The following is a 26,927-nucleotide window of genomic DNA, read 5'->3' as shown; positions in this document are numbered from 1 at the left end:
GGACAAATGGCAACATTATGGGAGCGGAATAAAAACATAACACTAGCCACATCGTACAAGGAGAACCTGTATAAGATGTTTTATTGGCGGCAATGTATAAATGTATAAAAATCAGTCACCAAATTGCTGGAAATGTACGTAAGAACAGTGTACATATTACCATACATAGTGGTCCTGTAAAAAAGCACAGGGATTCTGGCATAGGATCTGGACATGGCTAGAGAAGATGACGGGACTAAAAATAGACTATAAATCAGAATTCTTTTTATTGGGAATTATGACAGGGAAACATAGCAGTGAAGAGACTTATTTAATAATTCATGTTATTACGGTGTCAAGAATGATGTTTGCCCAGAAATGAAAGATAGAGAAGTTCCTAATAAGGATGAGGTGATAAACAAGATTTTGACATGTGCTGAAATAGACAGACAAAAACAAGGATGAGTCAGAATATTACAAGATTTGGAACAAATTTTACCATTGGTGGGAACAGAAAGGAAGGACTCAAAATAAAAAAAGAGGAATAGGATCTGTACAAGGGATATCCAAGATTATGTGATTAAGCTATAACTGATGATGGTGGATGATGTAATGAAGGAAAATTAACTGTATAAAGATACAATATGTATAAATGTATATAAGATATATATTATATATTCTAAGATGTAAGACAAGAAGATATGTCAAAATGATTTCACCGTGTCCAATGTTTTTAAATAATTTATTCAATAAAATGTTAAAAAAATATATGACAGTTGCTAGAATTGGGTATGTCTAGTTTGATGAAAAGAAAGACTAGGGGTGATATGATAACAGTGTTCCAATATCTCAGGGGTTGCCCCAAAGAAGAGGGAATCAAGCTATTTTCCAAAGCACCTGAAGGCAGGACGAGAAGCAATGGGTAGAAACTAATCAAGGAGAAAAACAATCTGGGATTAAGGAGAAACTCCCTGACGGTGAGAATAATTAACCAGTGGAACATCTTGCCTTGAGAAACTGTGGGTGCTACATCACTGGAGGTTTTTAAGAAGAGACTGGATAGCTACTTGTCTGAAATGGTATATGATCTCTTGCTTCAGAGCAGGGGGTTGGACTAGAAGACCGCCAAGGTCCCTTCGAGCTCTATTCTGAATTTGAATTTGAAAGGATGTGGAGAAAGCGAGGGGGGTCACTAAGTGGAGACTACATTGTCCTGCCTTGTCACAATCATTTAACTTCCTGCTTGCGATGGGTTCTTTTTGCAAAAGCATACAGGCAAGAAAGCAAGGATTTTCTCTCTCTTTCTCCCTTTGTTGAAGGGGATGATTTATTGTACAAAAATAAAGATTTGTTTTCAAGGGTGGAGGATGGGAACACAGGTGTTTTTCTATAAATATGCATGGCTCTTACTTACACATCAGTCATCAGTATAACTTTGGATATATCTGTGAGTGGGGATATATTCTCTCTTTTTCTGAAGCTTTCTGTATCTTATTTCTATACATAATGTACCTTGCTCTTATAGGCCTTTATGGGTTTCTTACTCCTCCTCTCAACTTCCACTAGCAATATGCAGGGAGTGCTCGACTTACAACACTTCATTTAGTGACAAAACTTCCAACAGCACTGAAAAAAGGGATTTCTGACCATTTTTAATATTTATGACTATGGCAGCATCCTCATAGGGATGTGATCAAAATTCAGATGCTTAGCAACTGACCCATGTTCGTCATGCCCCTGTTGGAGTCTGAATCAGAGGAGTAAGACAAACAGCTGACAGGGAGTGGGAGTGTGGCTCCGTTGGCTGTGGAGGAAAGTGGGGAAGGGCAAAGTCCGGCTGGGCAGAGCAGGAGAAGGTAGAACAAGGAAGAGGGAATTCAGAGGAAGACTCAGGCCTCAGGCCCACCCCTTCTTCATCCTAGGGCACACAGGGAGGAACGGAGAAGGGAGCAACATGAGTTGTGTGGCTTACGGGGGAGGAAAGGGCCCTGATTCCCTTCATTAGCCACAGCTGGGAAGAGAGTTTAAAAGAAATGCGGCTGCATGCGGCAGCTGCTGGGAGCAAACGTGAGTTCATCTTGTGTTGACTTTGCTTATCTGTGTTCCTGGCCTCTTTCCAACCATGTTGAGTTTTGCCATCACATCTGGAATTTTTGCTCCTGCCCTGCCAGACTAATTACCTCATTTTGCCTTGATTGGACTTATAGTTACCGTTTTTGTTGACAATGTTTTGGACTTGATTCTCTGCAGCCAAAGGCTGTTCCTGGGAGAGGTCATCTAGTCCAATCCCTGCTCAAGCAGGAGACCCTACACCATTTCAGACAAATAGCTGTCCACTACCTTCTTAAAAACCTCCAGCGATGGAATACCCACAACTTGTGAAGGCAGGCCGTTCCATTGGTTAATGGTTCTTGCTGCCAGGGCATTTCTCCTTAGTTCTAGGTTGGTTTTCTTGTCTGAGCTTCTGCTTTTTTGATCCTCCCTCTAAAATCTGACTCTAGTTCCAATGTCCTCACTGAGCTAGCTTGGTTCAGGATACTTTCTTGGCTTGTTCCATTGAACTGTCTTTTCTCCCTCTCTAGCACACACAACAGATCTTCTCCTGATAACCCAACCTGTCTGGAAGGTTTCTTTCTATGGCTGTGTGTGTGTGTGTGTGTGTGTGTGTGTGTAGATTTTGAGCTTTTTCTGGGTGAAAGACTCAGCTGAAGAGAGGGGAGGGAGGAACTTGGGGCTAAATGCTACAAAGCTCTTTTTCCATACCATTCTATTACTAATTTGGAGAGAATTATCAAATACAAGTGGCAATTCCTGAATGGCTGGAGACACGCTCACAACATCTGGTGAGGATGGGATTTGGTTATCCAGTGTGATTTAAATGTTTGTATATGTGTGTGAGAGAGTTTTTGAGTGTTACAATTGCTATCTGGGGGCTGTTCTGCTATGGCCTCTTAGAAGAGTGTGAGTTTTCCATCTTATTTTCTTTCTTTTAGAAGGTAGTTCTGGACCATCCATCCTGTTCCAATAAATCTTATGATTTGGGTCCAGAATTACTTCATGCTGCATAGTTCTGGATAAATGCACAAATCCAAGAGAGAGAATACCATCCATGTGTGTGATGTACAATTAAGCATTCTTTCCTCTGCTCCCTTTGTATTAATGACCTAGCTATCTGAACCAGGCATTCCTAAATCCTAGTGAATTTTACAGATAACCCATTTGCATTTTAGCAATGTATCAATAGGTATGTACTCTCATCTCCTCTTTCTTTCTTTTTCTCTTGCTCACTCATTCACACACAAACAAAAAAAACCAACCGACCTTCTATTTATTCCTCCAAACACTGTATTCATTAGCTTGATTAGTAAACTACCTAGCTGTTGTTGTTTGTTGTTTTTATATAGTGCTACTTATCCACTATTCAATTTAGCAATGTACTGAAATACACATTAATTTATTCTTCTTTTGTTTAAAGTGCCAATTCATAACTGCACTTACTCAAGAATTTTCCTATTTATTGGTGCTCTAATACAAAAAAAGTCAGATTATGAAATTAATTTCATCAGGATAACATGCTTCCAGTGTATAATTATTTGATAATATCAAAATCTATTCCCTCTACAGCCTGCTCTAAATTATTTGGTTATTCATTCATTCATTAATGCTAGATCAGTATCTCAACTCAAGATATCAAATTAACACTTCACTGAAGAGGAAAAAAACACCCCAAATCAGTATTTCTTCCTTTATTGGTTTCCATAATACGATATTAAAAAAAGGAAAGTTATCCACAACTTTGAAATCCTCTTAACCTTATTAAAAATTGTTCTATGGCCCCCATTTACATACAAGGAATGCTTGTTTTTATATACTGTTTTTATATACTGTTTCCAACTGACTTCCTTCTCTTTTCTATTCTATCATATGCCTCCCAGAGCCCCCAGATTTGAGTTGGCTTCAAAAACTGCAAGATAATTGAATATGCAAATCTGATGAGAAAAGCTAACCTGCATTGTTCAGTAAATCAACAAAAATGAGTTTTTTCCAAAGTTGCTATTTGGCTGCAGTTTTACCATGTCCTAATTCCCTTCCTCAGTCATAAGGCTGAATTTAAACTCACATACACGGTTAAAACCCATAAAACTCACATTCACTCTGTAATTGGAGTGGGAGCCATTAAGAACAACAGTCACATCATAACAGCAGTGTTCTTTCTCCTTTCTAGAATCCAGAATTACTGTAGTTATTAGATAGTTTGATCTTTTGGACACCAGGAACATAAAATAACAGGGATGCGGTGGCTCAGTGGCTAAGACACTGAGCTTGTCAATCAGAAAGGTTGGCAGTTCGGTGGTTCGAATCCCTAGTGCCACGTAACGGGGTGAGCTCCCGTTACTTGTCCCAGCTTCTGCCAACCTAGCAGTTCGAAAGCATGTAAAAATGCAAGTAGAAAAATAGGGACCCCTTTGGTGGGAAAGTAACTGCGTTCCGTCAGCGCTGTCATTTAGTCATGCCAGCCACATGACCACGGAGACGTCTTCGGACAGCACTGGCTCTTCGGCTTTGTAATGGAAATGAGCACTGCCCCCTAGAGCCAGAAATGACTAGCACGCATGTGCGAGGGGAACCTTTTACCTTTACCTTTAACATAAAAGAACAGAATTGAAGGGAAGATTTCAACAAAGGGTCCAAAACATCTCAACAATGTCCTGTATCAGAAATTATCTTTAAATTGTCACAACAAGATGAGAGAGGGGAAAAGTTTAATCTTATCCAATTTGGTATAGTTCATGTAAAAAAAAAAGTAATGGAGTACCTGTGGTTTTTATTCTGCTTAGACGTGTGGAGGTGAAGATGGTCACCTCCCATTTAGAAGGTTGAGAGTTCAATCCTAGGTAGATGTTTCTCTTTCAGGGCACAAAGAGAAAAATATCTGCTGTGAACTCCACATAGGCATCAGGCCAGTAAATGCTCAACTCTACCCAGTCACCCCAACCAACTGACAATGGATTACAAAGTTGTAAAAGGATTACAAAGTTGTAAAAAGGAAAAAAAAAGTCATAGCCGATTTTAATGGGTGGTAGTCATCTCCATTTCTTTCCCCCATAAGTGACTAGTTACAGTTTGGGTTGCAAATACCCCATTCCAGCATTCCAGGTCATGATAATATAAATCCCAACTATGCTTCAACCTTGGACTCTGGGTAGGATAAAAAGGAAAGAAATCAGAGAGAACTTAAATCCTTTGGGTTAAGACTGCTTTTTTATACATACATACATACATACATACATACATACATACATACATACATACATACATTGTTGTTGTTGTTTTTGTTATGTCCAACCCATCACAACCCCATGGACAACGTTCCTCCAGGCCTTCCTATCCTCTACCATCCTTTGGAAACCATTTAAGCTCACGCCGACTGCTTCAGTGATTCCATCCAGCCACCTCCTCCTCTGCCGTCCCCTTCTTCTTCTATGGCCCTCAATCTTTCCCAGCATTCGGCTCTTCTCCAATGCGTTCGGCTCTTCTTCCTTCTCATGAGGTGGCCAAAGTCTTTGAGTTTCATCTTCATGATCTGGCCTTCTAAAGAGCAGTCAGGGTTGATCTCTTCTAAGACTGACTGGTTGGATGGCCTTGCAGCCCAAGGGACTTGCAGGCATCTTCTCCAGCACCAGAGTTCAAAGGCCTCAATTCTTTGGCGCTCAGCCTTTCTTACGGTCCAACTTTCACAGCCATACATTGCAACTGGGAAAACCATAGCCTTCACTATACACACTTTTGTTGGCAGGATGATGTCTCTGCTTTTTAGTATGCTGTCTAGATTTGCCATAGCTTTCCTCCCCAGGAGCAAGCGTCTTTTAATTTCTTGGCTGTAGTCCCCATCTGCGGTGATCTTGGAGTCCAGGCAAATAAAATTTGTCACTACCTCCATTTCTTCCCCATCTATAGGAATTGGGAGGACTGGATGTCATGAAATTAGTTTTCTTAATGTTGAGTTTCAAGCCAACTTTACATACATACATACACACACACACACACACACACACACACACACACACATACACACACATAGTGGTCCTCTTTCATTAAATGCTTGATTGGTGGTTCAAAGGTACCATTTTAATGTTTAAATTGACATCTATAATTGTATACACATTTAGCTTGGCTAGTTTTAAATGCTACTTGTAAATCATCCAGGGAATTTTTTTACATTTTAAAGGAAAAATCCCTCCTCCCGTTTATTTGTATTCATTCAATCTTAGTTTCCTTCGTAGTGATAGGATTTAACAAAAGCTTCTGCAGAGCTGCAAATAATCGTGCATTGAGCACTCCAGAAAAAAACAAAAACAAAAACAAAACAGTATTTGATTTCCTGTAACACTTGTATAGAATGTTAACTTAAATAATGGTCTCCCAATAAATCTATTCTGTATTCAGTGTCAATTTTTTTTAAACGTGCCGACAAACAAGTGTGATATAAATCAGCTAGAGGGAAAAAAAAACCAATCCTCTTTTTAGAAACACATTTCAATGTTTTCTTAAAACGGAAGATGAGATACAAAAATCTCTTTCAAGTAGAGGGTGTAGATCAAACAATTTTTTTGCACTTTCTTCTAGTGGAAAAAATATCATGCCAAAAGCATATCAGTGGTGCCTCAGACAGAAAGTCCATACAAAGAGCGCTAAGGGCAGCCGAGATGATTATAGGAAGTTCACTTCCCTTTATTCAGGATTCTGCTTATAAGAGCTCAAAGCATCGTTAGAGACCCCACACACCCACTTCACCATCTGTTTCTGTTACTCCCCTCTGGGAGGAGGTTTCAAAGTATTTCTAGCAGGAGTACCAGATTCTGCAACAGCTTTGTTCCCTAGGCCATCTGTCTGGTAAACTCACAAAATTCATTTTTCTCCCCATGTACATGTATACATCCCAACTAGACTGCGCTGTTTCTCTGTGTCATATATACGGATATATGCATAATTATTTATTTGTTTGTTTATTTAGTCATGGTTATGTACTGCATACTGGAGGTGGTGACCTTTTGAGAGCTGTATGCAATGAAATTTCATTTTAATGTATGCCAATTAGTTTATATTCAAAGTATCAATAAAGATTCTATTCTATTCTATTCTATTCTATTCTGTTCTGTTCTGTTCTGTTGTGTTCTACTCTACTCTACTCTACTCTACTCTACTCTACTCTATTCTATTCTTATATACACTACTCAAAAAAATAAAGGGGACACAAAAATAAGACATCCTAGATCTGAATGAATGAAATATTCTTATTAAATACTTTGTTCATTACATAGTTGAATGTGCTGACAACCAAAATCACACAAAAATTATCAATGAAAATCAAATTTAGCAACCTATGGAGGTCTGGACTTGAAGTTACACTCAAAATTAAAGTGGAAAAAGACACTACAGGCTGATCCAACTTTGATGTAATGTCCTTAAAACAAGTCAAAATGAGGCTCAGTTGTGTGTGTGGCCTCCACGTGCCTGTATGACCTCCCTACAATGCCTGGGCATGCTCCTGATGAGGTGGCGGATGGTCTCCTGAGGGATCTCCTCCCACACCTGGACTAAAGCATCCCCCAACTCCTGGACAGTCTGTGGTACAACGTGGCGTTGGTGGATGGAGCGAGACATGATGTCCAAGATGTGCTCAATTGGATTCAGGTCTGGGGAACGGGCGGGCCAGTCCATAGCATCAATGCCTTTGTCTTGCAGGAACTGCTGACACACTCCAGCCACATGAGGTCTAGCATTGTTGTGCATGAGGAGGAACCCAGGGCCAACCGCACCAGCATATGGTCTCACAAGGGGTCTGAGGATCTCATCTCGGTACCTAATCGCAGTCAGGCTACCTCTGGAGAGCACATGGAGGGCTGTGCGGCCCCCTAAAGAAATGCCACCCCACACCATTACTGACCCACTGCCAAACTGGTCATGCTGGAGGATGTTGCAGGCAGCAGAACGTTTTCCACGGCATCTCCAGACCCTGTCACATTTGTCACATGTGCTCAGTGTGAACCTGCTTTCATCTGTGAAGAGCACAGGGCATTTCTGACCATTTGAGCAGCCACATACACATTTGTGGCCCGCTGGAGGTCATTTTGCAGGGCTCTGGCAATGCTCCTCCTGTCCCTCCTTGCACAAAGGTGGAGGTAGCGGTCCTTATGCTGGGTTGTTGCCCCCCTACGACCTCCTCCATGTCTCCTGATGTACTGGCCTGTCTCCTGATAGCACCTCCATGCTCTGGACACTACGCTGACAGACACAGCAAACCTTCTTGCCACAGCTTGCATTGATGTGCCATCCTGGATGAGCTACACTACCTGAGCCACTTGTGTGGGTTGTAGACTCCATCTCATGCTACATCTAGAGTGAAAGCACATTCAAAAGTGACCAAACCATCAGCCGGAAAGCATAGGAACTGAGAAGTGGTCTGTGGTCACCACCTGCAGAACCACTCCTTTATCGGGGATGTCTTGCTAACTGCCTATGCTTTCCACCTGTTGTCTATTCCATTTGCACAATAGCATGTGAAATTGGTTGTCAGTCGGTGTTGCTACCTAAGCGGACAGTTCGATTTCACAGAAGTGTGATTGACTTGGAGTTACATTGTGTTGTTTAAGTGTTCCCTTTATTTTTTTGAGCAGTGTATATTTATGCTAACACCATACCCGTGCTTTGCTACAAAATTATGTGATCGGGCTTAGTTTTTGGGGAGGAAAATAAGGGGGTGGGGAATTCTGCCTCTGCCTATCAGTATCCATTGGTATACATCTGGCTAGTGTCCTGTCACTGTGTGAGAGAGTTGAGGGCTGTTTGGAAACTGAAGTAGTATTTGCTGAAGCAAGAAGGAGACAGCAAGGAGCCTGGGCGTGGCTTAGCTCATCTGTTCTGTACTAAAGCTGCTTGGTGCTGTGAAACTGAAACTGAAACTCCTCTCCTCTGCTTGTGTTTTGCATTTGGGACAGATTTCTTTTCAGGTGGGGAGGGGGAGTAGAACTCATTAGCATCAGAGTGTGTTAATAATAATATACGAAATACTAATGATGTGACGGTCATTTAGAAAAAATCCTTTCTTAGTGAGCACCTAGAAGCCAAGAGGAACATACTTATACGCATACACATATACACACACACAAACACACACACACACACACACACACACATATATATCCTACTAGAATCTTCTGAAACAATGTATTGTTTGAACCAGGTGTAAAAAAATCAACATTACAAAATAATCAAGACATTATCCCCAAAAGACAAAATAATAAATACAGAACTTTATTCAAATTCATTGGATTCTTCATTTCCTTTTAAAACATGGTAAAGATTGAATCAGCCTGGGATACTATGACTGGGAAGATCCTAATCCTAATAGAAGAAGCCTTGAGGACTAGTAAAGAATCTAGCCTTCTAGTCCAGTAATGGCTAACCTTTTCCATGTCACGTGCCGAAAGTGTGTGCTCGCGCTCGTTCGCATAACTACACCCATGATGCAATGCATACATGACACCCCCCTGCCCCACATCACGGTTCTAGTCCAACCTCTTGCTCAAGTCATGAGGCCTTATACCCTCCCGGTCAAATGGTTGTCCAGTCTGTTGTGGGAGCACCCACAAATCTGGGAGGGAAGCTGTTCCACTGAACATTAGTAAACACATTAGGAGTTTTGTAAGCAGGCTGAAAATGTCAAGCAAGGAGAAGGGATGCCCATTCTCAAAACGGTTGATGTGCATGGTAGGGCTAACTATCAAAATGAACTTTGTCAGAAGTGGAACTACTAAAGCTGATCCCTGCCAGCTTCTTGAGCTCCGAGCTTCAACTTTGCCACCCCAGCTTCCATTTCCATTTTTCTAGGTAGATGTCCATGCTTCCCAATAAAGCCTTGAGATGCAAATGCATTTGGACTAGGGGGTGTAACAGGGGTGGTGGTGTAACAGCATCTTTGCATATAAATGTAGTCCTAGAGGCTGGCAACTTTTAGCATAAAATTGAATCAGGTGCACAGTATGATTTGGAACAGAAAGCTATTTCCACAGGTGGTCGTGTAAAATATAGTGGTACCTTGGTACTCAATTGTTGTGAAACTCATCGAATGTGATACTCAATGCATTTTGATGTGAAAATTTTGTCCCAGTACTCATTGTTTAGAATGGTGCGGTGGCCTAGAGGTGGCGCTCTAATCTCAAATCAGAAAGCTGTGAGTTCAATCATAGGTAGAGGCAGATATTTCTCTTTCTGGGCAGAATGAGAATATATCTGCTTGAATATAACTCCGCATTGGTGACAGGAAAGGCATCTGGCCAGTAAACACTCAGCTCTATTCAGTTGCCCAGACTCCACCCAGCAAGGGGTTATGGGGTCATTAAAAGATGATGGGGACTCATTGTTTGTTTAGTATTCAACACATAGATAACACAAGAACTTGTCGATGCTGGCTCCCTTGTGACTCACTACTATATTCCTTATGGGAAATATTTGTTTGGTATTCATCATTTTTGGTACTCATCGTATCTTGTGGAACCAATTAACCATGAGTACCGAGGTACTATTGTACAGGAAGAAAAGCTACTGAGGTTAATGTGGACATGCTATTTGTCACAACAAAGGGTTCAACGTACCTTGAGTGGATTCATCAACTCCTTTTCCTGTTCGGTTATGGCTGTTGTAATTGAGTCTGAGATCTTGTCCAAATTCATTTAGGGTTTCTCTCGACTCATAGGACTGTCTTGCTTTCCTCCCATCTTCACTTTCATCTGATGAGCTTGTATAAGCTAGATCCATTTCATGCTTTGCTTTGGATAGGGGCTGGTAAGGTTTACAGTCCATTTGCTCCATATTTGATCCAGCAAGGTCATGAAAACAACAGAGGAAGGCTTCTTAAAGTTATACACCTGGAAGAGACAAAAACAGTATAACTCCCAAGCTATTTTTATTTATTTAAATTCAATTTTGAGACTGCCCAACTCCTCAATGACTACGGGCAACTTACAATTAAAAATCAACATATATAGAAAGCATATACAGAATATATCATAACCAGGAAATTACACTTTCCCAATAAAAAATCAAAATCACAGGCACTCTGCAACTATCCCATCCTAAACTTGGCAGAACCAATGGTGTAGTTTCCATGATTTTTCTAACGATATGTTATTTGTCTTGTCAATTCAGCTAAAGAAAATACAAGAAAATAATAGTGTGTAGAAATAATGTAGCTTTTTAATTATTAGGAAAGAAACAAAATCAGTAAAACTTCCTCCACTAAAAAATGACTAAAATGAATTAATGTTATATCAAAACAATAATGGACCGCTTTGATTTCCCATTCTAAGCTACATAAGCCATGTTTGATGGAACCAGAAATGAGTTTCTATAGCAGTGTTTGTGTCCTCTAAGTAGTTTATGTGGCATCTGACAGGTACGAAGAATCAGGACCATTCATAAAGTTTCAGCATGGAATATTTATTCAAACCTATGCATAATAATCTGGCCAAGTAAAATTCCATACTACATTGGCATCAGATAAGGGTCAATGAAATTGAAGAGGGGTTGGAATTGGAGCGCTTGTGGGAACACAATGACTCTAAACTGATGACACACTTAACTCCACCCCTCCAGCTCTGCATGATCTTCTTCTACACCAGGGGTGTCAAATTCAAGGACTGCGGGCCGGATCCGGCCCACAGGGTGCTTAGATCTGGCCCACAGCACCACCCTTGAAACAGTAAGGGACCGGCCCACAGTACCTCTGCCAGTAAAAACAGAGCTCCTCCCTCCGGGTTCCATTTTCGCTGGCAGAGGGCTAACAAAACTAACTAAAAACAAAACAAAAGGAGAAATGTGAGCATGTAAGAAGGGACAGGGAAGGAGAAAGGGAAAGAGGAAAGAAAAAGAAGGGAAGATGGGAAGAGAGCAAGGAAGGAAAAAGAAGAAAAAGAAGGGAGGGAGGGAGGAAGGGAGGAAGGAAATTATGAGAGGGAGGGAAGGTCTGAGGGAAGTCCTGCCTTAGCATTTGGCTACCACAGGTGCCCCCTGATGTTGAGTTGGCCACACCAACCCTGGCCACGCCTACCCCCCCACACCGCACCCTTCCAAGGTCAAACACAACCCTGATGTGGCCCTCAATGAAATCGAGTTTGATACTACACTATCCTGTTCTACACTATTAGCATCAACTTCATTTTGACACTGGGGGAAGGGAATGGGTCCTACACATTGAAACAAAAGATACAGATTCCCATTTTATAAATAGGCATATTTATAAAATGGGAACTTAGTACATTAAAAAGATAACTCACATCAAATGACATAAAGTAACATAGTTTTTCTCATTTATTTCACATGCTTTGTGAATTAATTTTATAATATCTCTCTCTTTCTCTCTCTCTCTCACACACACACACACACACACACACACACACGCGCACACACACCTGTAACCCATGTTCATATATCATCCAGAGTCATGTCTTGTTTAACCACAGTTCAGTGAATAAATTGCTTGTGCACATATCATGCTAAAGACTTGCTTGGTTAAACGTATTGAGAAAATGAGGACAGGTGTGGACAGTGAAATAATTTTGGTTCATGTTTCTTCTTCTGACTGATCTTCTGAACATTAATAGTGGCTGATAATACATTCTTTCTGACTGCTAATAGAAAGTATACGTGTCAAGAAAAAAAGGAGAAAAATCATCCTATTTCAGTTTAAAGCCTAATCCATATAAAGGGCAAAAACTTTAATCTATCCTAATCACGGGCAAAATTTGCATTATTTTAATGGCCTTCCTGCATATTCCTGCACTAAATGTAAATTATTAGGGGAAAGCAAGATTCTTTATGGAGTACATTTTTAAGTTGGAAAGAAGGGAGGGAGGGAGGGAGGGAAGGAGGAACAGGGAAGGAGAAAGAAAGAAAGAAAGAAAGAAAGAAAGAAAGAAAGAAAGAAAGAAAGAAAGAAAGAAAGAAAGAAAGAAAGAAAGAAAGAAAGAAAGAAAGAAAGAAAGAAAGAAAGAAAGAAAGAAAGAAAAAGAGAGATAGAGAATGGAAGGAAGGCAAAGAAAGAAAGAGAGAGAAAAGAAGGAAGGAAGGGAAAGAAAGAAAGAAAGAAAGAAAGAAAGAAAGAAAGAAAGAAAGAAAGAAAGAAAGAAAGAAAGAAAGAAAGAAAGAAAGAAAGAGGAACCAGGAAGGAGGGAGAGACAAAGGAAGATATATGTCTACCAGATCAAAACAGTGCACTGCAGCTCTTCATTCTTCATTGTACAGATCATATCCTTTGTATATGTATAGGACCTTTTCTTTATCTTGTGTTTATGGGTGCGGTGGAATCCTTCTTTTCCTTTTGAAAACCTGGTTTATGCTCTAAAAATTAACCAAGTGCAAACACAATAGTTGCCAAAGCCCAAGACGCAGAAAAAGGAAATCAAATTCCAGTTGAATATTAGGCAAGAAAATTCCTAGCCATAAGATCACTTCCACAGTGGAACCATTGGCAAGAAGATCAGCTTCAATTGATAGTAATTTGTTGAGGATACCCAGATAAGCAGGGGTTAATGCCAGACAAACAACTAAGCAATAAACAGTATCCTAATCAAGGAACAATCAAGTTTGACAGTAAACAACAAGCAGTAAACAACAATTCATTCCAAGAACTATCAAGGAGAAAACATCACCCCCACCAACGCTGGTAAAGCAAGCCACTCAAGCCACTCGTATATAAAGAGACAGCAAACCTCACTCCCTTCCAGCATTGATGATGATACCTAGTTGGGTAATGAAATGACTACAAGAAAATATCCAACCTCAAAGAGCACCAAGGACTCCACAGTTTAACCCTGAGCTTCTTCTCTTCTCTTCTCTGCACATTTAGTTGTATTCCTACGTAGAGCAGGGTCTTGGACTCAATAAATTGAATGGCCTTTCCAATGCTTTGATGCTATATCCACTTTAAGAAATGTCAAAGCAAAGCAGAAAAAAAATCTGATTCATTACTAGAAAAATATGACTCACAAAATTGGGAGAAAGTTTGCTATCTTGAGTTTATTGGCATTATAAAGCAAAACACCTGGAGGGCCCCAAGATGTCAGCCCCATATACATTTAGAGATAGTGGGCTCCTTGGTGCGCTCTGAACTTGGTTGTCTTCTTGCAGACATTTCATTACCCAAACTAGGTAACATCATCAGTGCTAGAAGGGAGTGGGAGAGGAAAAGGAGGAGGAAGAAGACAAAAAGGAGGAGGTAGAGGAGAAGGAGGAGGATACGATGTTTCATTACCCACACTAGGTAACACCGTCAGTGCTAGAAGAGAATGGGGTTTGCTCTCTATTTATATACTACTGAGTTGCCATGTCAGTGTTGGTAGGACTGATCTTGGTGGTTCCGTGCTTTAGGCTGTTGTATTTACAGCTAGCTCAGAGGTTTAGAGATAAACTATGAAAATGCTTCTAGTTTATATGAGGGTTTCACTTCAGAGCATCAACAACTCATCACAAAAAGGCAGGTACATAATTGGCATCTATGCTTGTACCTTCTCAAACCATACATGGAGATGGAGAGAAAAATTTAGGAACTTGAGAGTGAATGATCTTTCCCAATCCATTCCCAATCTTTTTAATATATTTTGACAATTCACATGGGCATTGTCTACAAGAGTGCATTTTGTGAGTTTCACAAAAATTCATTATTGTGTATTGGAGTTCTATTTTCACGTACTTTCTTTTCTTTTTTTACAAAAGCAGTAGCCTTTCTATCATTGGGACAGTTTGACACAAAACTCCAGGTTCCAGAAATTAGAAGTGACCCATTAATTTAAAAAATGGCAGTTGGGTATTAGCCCTTGAAGAGAATACAAAAGTGGCAGTGATGGAGAATTAAAGACAGTTCTAAGCAAGATGCAGCGTTTAAGTAGAAAATTATTCCTTCAGTTTTTTCCAGCCTATCATCAAAGCAAGTGAGGCTTAATCATTTAAACAATTAGCCCCAATTTTCTTCCCCAAACCTGTTAACTCTTTTTAATGAGTTTAGGATGAAAACTGGCACATTCTGTGCTTTGGTACCTTAGAAACAAACCCCTTGCCTGGGATAATCTATGGTTTCCAACAGACAAAATACACGACGAAGTATCAATTGAAATATTTCCAAGAATAGATCCGGTGACACAGTTTTAAAAAGGAACAAGCTGAAATGAGGAATTTTGCTATGTGATAGAGAGGAAGAACAGCAAATGATGTTCCCCACACACCATAGCCCACATCACAACACACAGCACCCCAATCAGTCTGAAATGTCCACCAATATTTTCCCCAATCCTAACAGCAAAGGCACAAATGATAGCACATTAAACAGTAATCTGTTACCTTGGCATTGGGGACCTATCTTAGATACGTGTCCTACTCTCTCTGACTATAGGGCCAACTTTTGGGAACCCCCTAGAGATGAAACACAGGATATGCTTCAGCTAAGAGGGATGTAGATGGACATGTGGTCAAAACAGGTCATCTCTATTAAATAAGACAGAAAATATTCTGGAAGCAGCTCGGCATCCATGCTGGTTTTTATTATTCCGCTAATGTTGCAGATATTTGTAACTTCTGCCAACCCAGAAGACTTCTTCTTCTTTTAAATGAATTATTCTTGCCTGGAGGTGGATTAATGAATGCATAATACTGAGACACGGTGCATAAATGAAATGGCAATATGTTGCTTGGATTCTTAAGTACACTTTGATGACACCAGTTACACAAAAAACAGAGAGCATTTAGATGTAATATGCATTTGACGCACTATCCTCAGAGGATGCTCGGAGTCATAAAGCACTAGGTGGATATCACATTCACATATGTAGATTTTTTTTTATCTTGATGGTAGGCAAGATAGACAACCTCTATTTTAATATTAAACTACCATCTAACAAGAAGAAAGGAGCCAAGATGGAGTTTAATTTTAGTTCACAGGTGAATTAAAGCAGACTTCCTTTTAATTCAAGTGCATTTGGAAAAGAAACCCCAGAGAATGAAACAGGCTCACACAAAAATGAATAAGACATAGAAATGCTTTCTTTTTAAAGATATATGAAAGTAGAATATGATCAGGTTGCCAAAATCTTAAAAGGTATTTTTACTGAATTCAATTGTGGCAAAGCTCTCGATTTACAGTGATTATTATTAACCCTATACCTTATTTTACGAAATGAACATACTTGGTAAGGTTGACACCTATTTTAAACATAAGCATAGGGTATAGTGTTCAGAACAACGCCACATGACAAGCCTTAATTTTTTATTTATTTATTTATTTATTTATTTATTTATTTGTCAATTGCTTACAAGATAATAGGTATAAGCAAAAACATAGTTATGAATACATGGATACATATAAGAAGAAAAAAAAGAAACAATAGGACAGGGACGGTAGGCACATTGGTGCGCTTATGCACGCCCCTACAGACCTCTTAGGAAAGGGGTGAGGTCAATAGTAGACAGTCTAAGGTTAAAGTTTTTGGAGTTTGGGGAAGAAACCACAGAGTCAAGTAGAGTATTCTAGACATTGACCGCTCTGTTGCTGAAGTCATATTTCCCGCAATCAAGTTTGGTGTGATTAACCTTGAGTTTGTATCAATTGTTTGCTCTTGTGTTGTTATGGTTGAAGCTGAAGTATTCATTGACAGGTAGGACATTGCAATGTATGATTTTATATACTATACTTAGATCGGACCGAAGGCGACGTAGTTCTAGGTTGTCTAGGTCTAGAATTTCGAGTCTGGTGGCCTAAGGTATTCTGCAACGAGTACAGAAGTGGAGAACCCTTCTTGTGAAATATTTCTGGACTTTCTCAACTGTGTTAAATCAGATACGTAATGTGGGTTCCAGACTGATGAGCTGTATTCGAGTATTGGTCTAGCAAATGTTTTGTATGCTCTAGTTATTAGTATAATATTACCAGAGAAAAAATAAGATTAGTAAGATTAATGGCAGCACCGTTAAGCAATTGCTACTGAAGAGGAACTCAGTCAAATAAAAATCAAGCATGCATCATACTTATCCCTAGACCAGACTGGTGCAATGGTTAAGGTGCCAGGCTAGAAATTGGGAGAATGTAAATTCTAGTTCTGCTCTCGGAAACAAGCAATCACAAACTTGTGCAAAAATGTTGCCAAGAAAACAGCAGGCTCTTGTCAATTATGTTTCTAGGAGTCAACACTGATTTGAAGGTGCTGTTTCCAAAAGGCAACTGGATTTTCTTGGGACTGCAATTCCACATCTATTTAGACTCTGCTTCAGGTGACTTGAGGATACAGATAAACCCGCAAGCAGCCTCCACGACTCTAATGAGCAGGTGACTGCAAAAGAATATTCTGTAAATCCTTCCATTCCCCACCAATCAGTTAGAACTGAAGAAGCTTCTTGGATGAGAAGCAAAAAAAAAAATTAAAGGGAAAAAACCAAGGAAGTCTAATTGCCTTTTGGGGGGAAAAAAACACTTTTGGGATAACCATGAACTGGATGATTGAGAATCTCCACAGACTTGAAGCCTTGAAAAAAAAAAAAAAAACGTATCAAACTAGGGTTGTGCAATCCAAAGGACATATACAGTAGCCAGATGCCAAATCACAATTTTAAATGGGCTAGAAGCAATATTTAAGGAGCAATTAAAATAACTGGATTTAACCCACTGAACATATTACAATGTAATCAAATTTCATTTCTGCCACTCATTCCTTCCTCATACATTGCCTATTTTGAGAGAGTGGTCTCTTCTAGCAGTTTTATTATTGCAAGTTACATGTAGCCATGTACTGGCTGACATCTTCCCAATGTCTTATTTATTTGACTGCTACAATTTGGAATCATACAACTGGATTGACAAAGCAAGCAAACTCCTCTCTAAATTAGGATATCTTTGAACGAACTGAAAAGGACACCTATGAATTCAATCTATGGGTTCTGCAGGCAGAAGCTGATAGTTGGAATTCTCTGAAGCTAGCTGTGAACGCTAATTCTGTGTTGTGCTAGCTGCAGATGTTAGCATCTACTGTGTGCACTTCATATATACATAGATCTAATAACCTTATTTTAACAAAGCAAGGGACAGTATTTTAATGGCACCCTTTTAAAGGCAAATTTCAAATTACCATTTCCTCAGAGCTGTCATTATTCTGGGTGTCTATTGAGATTCTCAATCATCTAGGACAAGGTCAAGGATCTTCAAAGTTGGCAAGCTTAAGGCTTGTGGACTTCAACTCCAAGAATTCCTGAGCTAACATGACTGGAGGAGGAATTCTGGGAGTTGAAGTCCACAAATCTTAAAGCTGTCATGTTTGAAGAACCCTGATCTAGGTCATGGTTGTCCCAAGGATTCTTTTTTTCCAAAAGGCAACTGGCCTTTTGGGTTTTTTCCTTGAAAACATTTTGCTTCTCATCCCAGAAGCTTCTTCAGTTCTGAAGAAGTTCAGTTCAGTTCTTCAGAAACTGAAGAAGCTTCTGGGATGAGAAGTGAAACGTTTTCAAGGGAAAAAAAACCAAAAAGGCCAGTTGCCTTTCAAAAAAAGCACATATGGGACACTGTTCCAGATGTTTTCAATCTATACATTCTGAATGCTGCGATGCAGAACCAAACAGCTTTGGGATAAACAGGGGCTCCTCTTTATATGTATTATCAGGGATGGAAAGCCTAACATTTAATTGCCAGGTAATTGCAAGGAAATGGTAATCCTTCAGATGTGCCTACTCTACAATTCCTGTTAGCCCAACTCAGCTCAGGAATGGTCATGAATGGATATTAGTAAATTTAGCAATATCCAAACAGCTAGTCGCTCATTCTCAAACCTAGCTATTAACTTATGACCACAATTCTCAACATAGCCCTCAATTTGCAACCACAATTCAGCCCAAAATGTATGTTGCTAAGTGGGACTGTTTTTAAGCAAGCTTTGCCCTGATGTACACCCTTTCTTGCCGCCATTGTTAAGTGAATCACTGCAGTTATAATAGGTTGTTAAGTGAAACTGGCTTCCTTTTGACTTTGTAGCAATAGCAATAACACTTAGACTTATATACAGCTTCACAGTTGCTTCACAGTCCTCTCTAAGCATTTACAGAACCAGCCTCTTGCCCCCAACAATCTGGGTTCTCATTTTACCCACCTCGGAAGGATGGAAGGCTGAGTCAACCTTGAGCCTGGTGGAATTTGAACTGCCAAATTGCAGGCGGCTGGCAGGCAGCAGAAGTAGCCTGCAGGACTGCGCCACCGAGGCCACGTCAACACACAAATGCCACAAGTTCTTTATGTGCAGCCTTCAAGTCGCGAGCATGGAAAGGGCACATTGGGACAAGGTTATTGCCCTCTTCCATCTTTTGGCTTCTCTGCAATTTCCCAAATCCCCCACCACTGGTCCTGCTAGTTTGGCTGCTAGGGATTCAGCAGCGTTGCCCCCAATATATTGATTTTGTCACCAAAAGAAATATGCTTTTTAATCAGGACATCCGTTAACAGAGTTTTAAGTGCCCTTGAATTAATGGTGCCATTAAGACTCTATCTCCCAACCCTTTGTAATTTCTATTGGTGCTGATTCCTGGGCGATGAAAGCTGAAGTAATTTACCTTGGATTCAGCCTGCCACCTTTTCTCTTTAGTGTTATAAAAGAGATTCAGGTTGGTTCTCTCAGTTCTACAGAAACACACAGAAACAGGCAGACAGAAAATGCTTCTTGAATCCTTTTGTATAGAATTCAACCTGCCGCCATCCTCACAATACTAACAATATAATGAGAAGCACTTGTTTTGCCCAAACTGTCTTGTCTGGGAGACAAAATGTTATTTACCTGCTTTTCTAGTCCATGGACTTTAGGCAACTAACCAACCATACAGAAATAGGTAAAGGTAAATGTTCCCCTCGCACATACGTGCTAGTCGTTTCCGGCTCTAGGGGGCGGTGCTCATCTCTGTTACGAAGCCGAAGAGTCAGTGCTGTCCGAAGACGTCTCCATGGTCATGTGGCCGGCATGACTAAATGCCAAAGGTGCACGGAACGCTGTTACCTTCCCACCAAAGGTGGTCCCTATTTTTTCTACTTGCATTTTTTTTTTTTACATGCTTTCGAACTGCTAGATTGGCAGAAGTTGGGATTTATATAAAATCAAAAATCTGGCCCCCCCCCCCCCCCGGGGGGGGGGGGAGTAGAAGTTCACCCCCCGGCTGGGGGGCCCCCCCCCCCAACCACCCCCCCCCCCCCCCCCCCAACAAGTAACGGAAGCTCACTCCGTTATGCGGCGCTAGGGATTCGAACCACTGAACTTTCTGATCGACAAGCTCAGTGTCTTAGCCACGGAGCCACCGCGTCCCTGTTACATAGGAGGATTTAACAAATTAAAAACACAGATTAAGACCAATAAAAATCCTTACATCAGTTAAAACCTGGAGGAAGAGCTGGGTCTTGTCTAGGTGATAGGATAAAGGGCAACTTGCAGAGGTGTTCTTCCCTTCCTCACCCCATACCTATTTAAAGATGGACTTTAAATAGCAGCAATTTAAGCAGCAGCTTAAATTGTGAATTTAAGCTACAAATAGGAAGTTTGTAACAGGAGAGACAAATCCCTTAAAGCAAGGCTTTCAAACTCCCAGCCTGTGAGCTGGATGTGTCTAATGCTGGCCACACACACACTCAATTTAGAGAAAGGCGGGAAAAGTTCTGCTATGTCACATGATGCTGCTGTGATGATGCAAGTTTGACACTCCTGCGTTAAAAAGTCAGGCCCTTGACCAGGTGTATCTGGCATGTCTGAGGGCCACATGCAGCCATGAACAGCTTAGTAATGCGGCTTGTAAAGTTTGTAAACTTTTCACATTATTATGTGATCTTATATTATAAATCTATATTATATACACTGCTCAAAAATAAATAAAGAGAACACAAAAATAAGACATCCTAGATCTGAATGAATGAAATATTCTTATTAAATACTTTGTTCAATACATAGTTGAATGTGCTGACAACAAAATCACACAAAAGTTATCAATGGAAATCAAATTTAGCAACCCATGGAGGTCTGGATGTGGAGGTACACTCAAAATTAAAGTGGAAAAAAACACTACAGGCTGATCCAACTTTGATGTAATGTCCTTAAAACAAGTCAAAACGAGGCTCAGTTGTGTGTGTGGCCTCCACGTGCAAGTATGACCTCCCTACAATGCCTGGGCATGCTCCTGATGAGGTGGCGGATGGTCTCCTGAGGGATCTCCTCCCACACCTGGACTAAAGCATTCCCCAACTCCTGGACAGTCTGTGGTACAACGTGGTGTTGGTGGATGGAGCAAGACATGATGTCCAAGATGTGCTCAATTGGATTCAGGTCTGGGGAACAGGCGGGCTAGTCCATAGCATCAATGCCTTCATCTTGCAGGAACTGCTGACACACTCCAGCCACGAGGTCTAGCATTGTCTTGCATTAGGAGGAACCCAGGGCCAACTGCACCAGCATATGGTCACACAAGGGGTCTGAGGATCTCATCTCGGTACCTAATGGCAGTCAGGCTACCTCTGGTGAGCACATGGAGGGCTGTGCAGTCCCCTAAAGAAATGCCACCCCACACCATTACTGACCCACTGCCAAACCGGTCAGGCTGAAGGATATTTCAGGCAGCAGAACTTTCTCCATGGCGTGTCCAGACCCTGTCACGTCTGTCACATGTGCTCAGTGTGGATCTGCTTTCATCTGTGAAAAGCACAGGGTGCCAGTGGCGAATTTGCTAATCTTGGTGTTCTCTGGCAAATGCCAAACATCCTGCATGGTGTTGGGCTGTAAGCACAACCCCCACCTGTGGACGTCAGGCCCTCATACCACCCTCATGGAGTCTGTTTCTGACCTTTTGAGCAACTACATGCACATTTGTGGCCCACGGGAGGTCATTTTGCATGGCTCTGGCATTGCTCCTCCTGTCCCTCCTTGCACAAAGGTGGAGGTAGCGGTCCTGTGGTTGGGTTGTTGCCCTCCTACGGCCTCCTCCACGTCTCCTGATGTACTGGCCTGTCTCCTGGTAGCGCCTCCATGCTCTGGACACTACGCTGACAGACACAGCAAACCTTCTTGCCACAGCTCACATTGATGTGCCATCCTGGATGAGCTACACTACCTGACCCACTTGTGTGGGTTGTGGACTCCACCTCATGCTACCACTAGAGTGAAAGCACCGCCAGCATTCAAAAGTGACCAAACCATCAGCCAGAAAGCATAGTGGTCTGTGGTCACCACCTGCAGAACCACTCCTTTATTGGGGATGTCTTGCTAACTGCCTATGCTTTCCACCTGTTGTCTATTCCATTTGCACAATAGCATGTGAAATTGATTGTCAATTAGTGTTGCTACCTAAGTCGACAGTTTGATTTCACAGAAGTGTGACTGACTTGGAGTTACATTGTGTTGTTTAAGTGTTCCCTTTATTTTTTTGAGCAGTGTATTTTATACAATAGACAATATAAAAGACCCATGGTTTGGTTTAGTTTAGTTTACTTTACTTTATTGTCATTGCACCTCGTACAACGAAATCAAACACCATCTTCAGTGCACATCATGATCATCACCATGAAAATAAAACAAATACACATCCTTCACCCTCCACTCATTGAACCGAAAACCCCTGACACCGCACCAACACTGCACTATACAGCAGAATTCAAAAGAGCTACTGCTCTGGAACAGAATAGAAGCTATTTTTCAGCCTGTTTGTCCTAGTTTTTATTATTATTCTGTACCATCTGCCAGATGGTAATAGTTCAAAAAAAAGGCTTCCCAGGATGAGATGGATCTTTGAGAATGTTTTGAACTTTCTTAAGGCAGCGGGAGCTATAAAGCTCTTCCAAAGAGGGGAGAGGGCAACCAATGATCTTCTGGGCAATGACGTTAACCCTCTGGAGTGCTGTCCTATCTGCCCCTGTGCAATTTGCAAACCATACAGAGGTGCAGTAAGTTAAGATACTCTCTATGGTGCAGCGGTAGAAGATCACCAGCAGTTTTTCATTCAGTCGTTGTTTTCTGAGAAGTCTGAGGTAGTATAATCTCTGCTGGGCCCTTTTGACCAGGGCTGCAATGTGAGCACCCCAGGTCAGGTCCATGCGGTGGCGCACTACAGTATTGCAGGCAAACTCTGCCCACAGCCTAGAGTTCAAGCTTAACCGGTTCAAGGTTAACTCAGCCTTTCATCCTTCCTTTTTTGATTTTTTTAAAAATAAATTTTATTAAATATAAACATTAAAAAACAGTGAACGTGGTGTTTCTTCTTTGACATACATTTCTGTCCAATCTTTTAACAGTTAGAAATAAAGAATAAAAAAAGTTAATAAATTTATATACATATATACATTTTTGTATATCATTTTCCCAATCATCTTTATATTCCTTTTTAACACTTCTCCACTTATTTTAATTCTAAGAACATCCTTTCATGTCCCTCCATTTATAGAATTTGTTCCATATAATATTCTAGTTTATCTCGCTCCTTCAATTCAAGTGTAAGTCTATCTAATTCGGCGCACTGTAGTATTTTCCCAGTCAAAGCATCTACAATTTGGAATCTCTCTTGCCTTCCAGTTTTGGGCAAATGTTATTCTCACTGCCGTAATTATGCGTATAATTAAATAGGTATCAACTATTTACATTTCCCTCCAAGCCTTCCATCCTTCTGAGGTCGATAAAATGAGGACCCAGATTGTTGGGGGCAATGTGCTGATTCTGTAAACCGCTTAGTAAAGAACTATAAAACGGTATATGCTAAGTCAGGGGTCCCCAACCACCGGGCCGCGGACCGGCACCGGGCCGTGGAGCACTCTCTACCGGGCCGCAAAGAATTTTTTTTAAAAAATGGCGGCTTTCTTCACCTTCGTGAATGCTGCTGGGATCGGGATCAAGGACACAAATGAAAGAAGGGGAGGGAGGAAGCAACCGAAGCCTGTCCTTCTCTCTGGGTCAGCTCTCTCAGTCGCTCTCTCGCTCCTCCACCAGCCCAGGAAGAAACTGCTTCAAAGAGCGGGGGGCTTTTCCTGTCGCCGAAGCGCCCGTTTCTCCCCACCCCCACCCCGTCCGCCCGCTCGCTCACCCGCCCGCCACACAGCTGCTGGGTTCAACCCAGTGCTCGCTTCGCCTGCCTGCCTGCCTTCGTTAATGGTTGAATCGGAACAGCTTCGGCTGAGTAAAAGAGGCGAATAGTTATTATTCTCAGCCGAAGCTGCTCCCAAACAACCAGAAACTAAGGCAGGCAGGCAGGCAGGCAGAACGGGACACTGTGGATTGAAGCGGGCGGGCGGGGTGGGGTGGGGGTGAAACGGGCGCTTCGGAATAGCTGCGGCGACAGGAAAAGCCCCCTCCTTCTCTCTCCTCCCCCGGTCCTTGCAAAAATTTTCTGCTTGAAACCGGTCCCTGGTACAAAAAAGGTTGGGGACCACTGTGCTAAGTGCTACTGCTATTGCTATGTGAGGCTCAAGACAATTCCTCTATACTCAGTGAGGTCCAGGCAAACAATAAACACAATATCAAAGTTTAAAGCTTGAATGTTAAGAAGTCAAAGAAAAACAATGTATTTAAAAAGTTTTGATTTAAAAAGTGGGGTTTTTTTTTTAGTACTTTGAAGGGAAAAAAAGGCAAAAAAAGGTTTTTTTCCCCTTTATTTTTTCAATAAGGCCAAAGAATTTGAAAGAATACAATAAATTTTGTAAATAAAAAGTGGCGACAGTTCACAAAGATTATTAGGTATAAATAGAAATACACATTATTTCCATGCCAAGGAAAATAAAGCAGGAAGGGTTAAATTGATTATTTTATTCAAAGAGGAAATTATGTTCTTATTTGAATATCACTTCTGGAATTTGTGCTTATGGAGAAAAAAAATGAAACTTTGATCTTGGTTTTGTTGATTAGAAAGATTTGTTGTTAGGTAGGAATGGCTAGTTAAATATTAATGTGTAAAAGCAAAAAGTTGAGGTTTATCTTAGACTGTGCTAAGAAGAGTTCGGAGTCAGTACCCCCTTTCTTTCTTTTCCCCCTTCCCCTTGTATCTCACACCCACTTTTCCCCACCCCCTTTCTTTCCCTTAATTTCCTATTTTCTTTTCTTCTTTGTATTTTATATAATAAAAATAAAACTGATACATTTAAAAAAGAGGCCCAGTCAAGCCAAAAGGTTAGACATTCATCACTGAGGATGTTATCTAATGTGGGTAATGAAACCACTTCAAGAAAACCACCAAGTTCAGAGGACACCAAAGACCCCTCATTTCCACCCCAAGCTACAAATATTCTCCTCTACGAATGCCTGTCTTATCTGAATTGTTTGCTGCTTCAAAACATTAAGAGAAATTACACTGGGCTTAAAAGGATAAAATCCTTTTTCTTTACTATTACCGTATTTGCCGGCGTATAAGACGACTTTTTGCCCTGAAAAACATGCCTCCAAGTGGGGGGTCGTCTTATACGGCGAGTATATAACAAACTATATTTTGAGTGGAAATGTTGGGGGCTCGCCTTATACGCCGGCAAATACGGTACATAGTTTGTCTCCTAAACAAGCCTTAAACAAGCTTAAAGAAGGAACAGAATTCCTTTCTCTCTCTCTCTGTAAATCCAAAACAGCAACGCTTCAGAGCCAGCCGCGAGGCGGAATGCGAGAGTTTCAACTCGGCTTTTCCAATCCCCAGGCCAGGTCTTGGGAGGACAAGCGGGAGGAAAGAAACTTGCTGGCCGGGTGGCGGCTCCTATCCCACTTCCTCCTCCGCAGCTTCTGGTAGGCTTGCAGGAAAGCCGCGAGGACGAGGCCGTCCTTTAATCAGAGCCGCGCAGCCGGGGGCCTCCTAGCTTCTCGGAAGGCTCGAGAGACGCCCCTAGGCAGCGGAAGGCAGGGCTCGCCAGCTGCGGGACAAAGACGCTTCCCGCCTTGCCGGCATAATGCCAGGTCAGTAGCTCCTTTCCCGGCCAGTCGAGCTAAGGCAAGAGACCCGCTTGAGCCGGGAAGCCCACTTGCGAGACCGCGAAGTTCGGTCTCTAAAGCCTCTGTGGGTTTCGCGCAAGTTCGCACCGGTTCCTGACAGGAAAGCGTTTAGCGGAATTCCGCAGAGCTTGAACTCCGAGGCGCTTTGGAGCGTTGCTCATTGGGAGGGGCGTCTTCGGTGCATGTTTTAAATGGGTGCGAAGTACGAGTAAGTTTGTATTAAAGTGCCGATCCAAGACTCGTAGTTTTCAGGCTTGTGTTTATTATCATTTGCAGTCTCTGTATATTCAGAGTTGTATCGGGTACTTTCGATCAATTTATCGCAAGTGTTGTGGCATAGGCATACTGTAACAAGTATTATATGAATATAATAATGAAATCAGTATGTGGCTTGTGTCAAGTGAGTCATGCTGTATGACTCACTGGCGTGGTAACAGAGTCACTACTTCCATACTTTTGCCAATGCCTCTCACAGAAACTTTTACTACAGAAATCATAGTTAACCCTATTATACCAAACCCCACTTAACATGCAGAGGATTCAAATATATTCCAGCCATTGATTGCCCTTTTAGTAGGTAGAACTACATGTGAGTTTCAGCAAAAGCTCTGAATTCAACGGCGATTCTTAAACGTTATGAAGACTTAAACGTTAGGAAGCCTTATGAAGACTGGAAAATAAAGTTGCTACAATTGTAAGGAAACTTTAACATTCTTTCCATAATCCTAGAAGGCTTCTCCAAGTTCCTAGTTGTTTCCACTGAATCACTTCTTCCTTTCCTTGTTGCCCAGCATATCATATATTCTGCATAAAGCACACAGGCTGAATCATCTTCTTCTCCCCGCCTTTTCTATCTTAGTGCTTCTCATCCTTAGCAAGATTAAGATGTCTGGACTTCAGCTCCCAGAATTCCCAGCCTGCATGCTGGGAATTGAAGTTCAG

The 26,927-nt window shown here is 41.3% G+C and overlaps 2 protein-coding genes across 4 annotated transcripts in view; one reads left to right on the top strand and one right to left on the bottom strand.

The window, feature by feature from the left end:
* Positions 1-26,927, bottom strand: part of TENM1 (teneurin transmembrane protein 1) — a 441,878-nt gene that overhangs the window by 309,667 nt on the left and 105,284 nt on the right. For all 3 annotated transcript variants that reach the window (XM_087972076.1, XM_087972078.1, XM_087972077.1), the window contains exon 2: positions 10,635-10,907. In XM_087972076.1, coding sequence (XP_087828202.1) covers positions 10,635-10,851 — 217 coding nt within the window. In that variant the 5' untranslated portion in view covers positions 10,852-10,907. The remainder of the gene's footprint in view (positions 1-10,634; positions 10,908-26,927) is intronic.
* Positions 1-26,927, top strand: part of CYSLTR1 (cysteinyl leukotriene receptor 1) — a 650,975-nt gene that overhangs the window by 522,270 nt on the left and 101,778 nt on the right. The gene's annotated exons all lie outside the window — the stretch shown is intronic.

Source organism: Notechis scutatus, chromosome 10 (assembly GCF_049901735.1).
Source record: "Notechis scutatus isolate UNSWTSFEM ecotype Mainland chromosome 10, rNotScu1.2, whole genome shotgun sequence".
Lineage (NCBI taxonomy): Eukaryota > Metazoa > Chordata > Lepidosauria > Squamata > Elapidae > Notechis > Notechis scutatus.
Note: the sequence above shows the minus strand (reverse complement) of the source record. Positions and strands in the feature narration are given on the sequence as shown.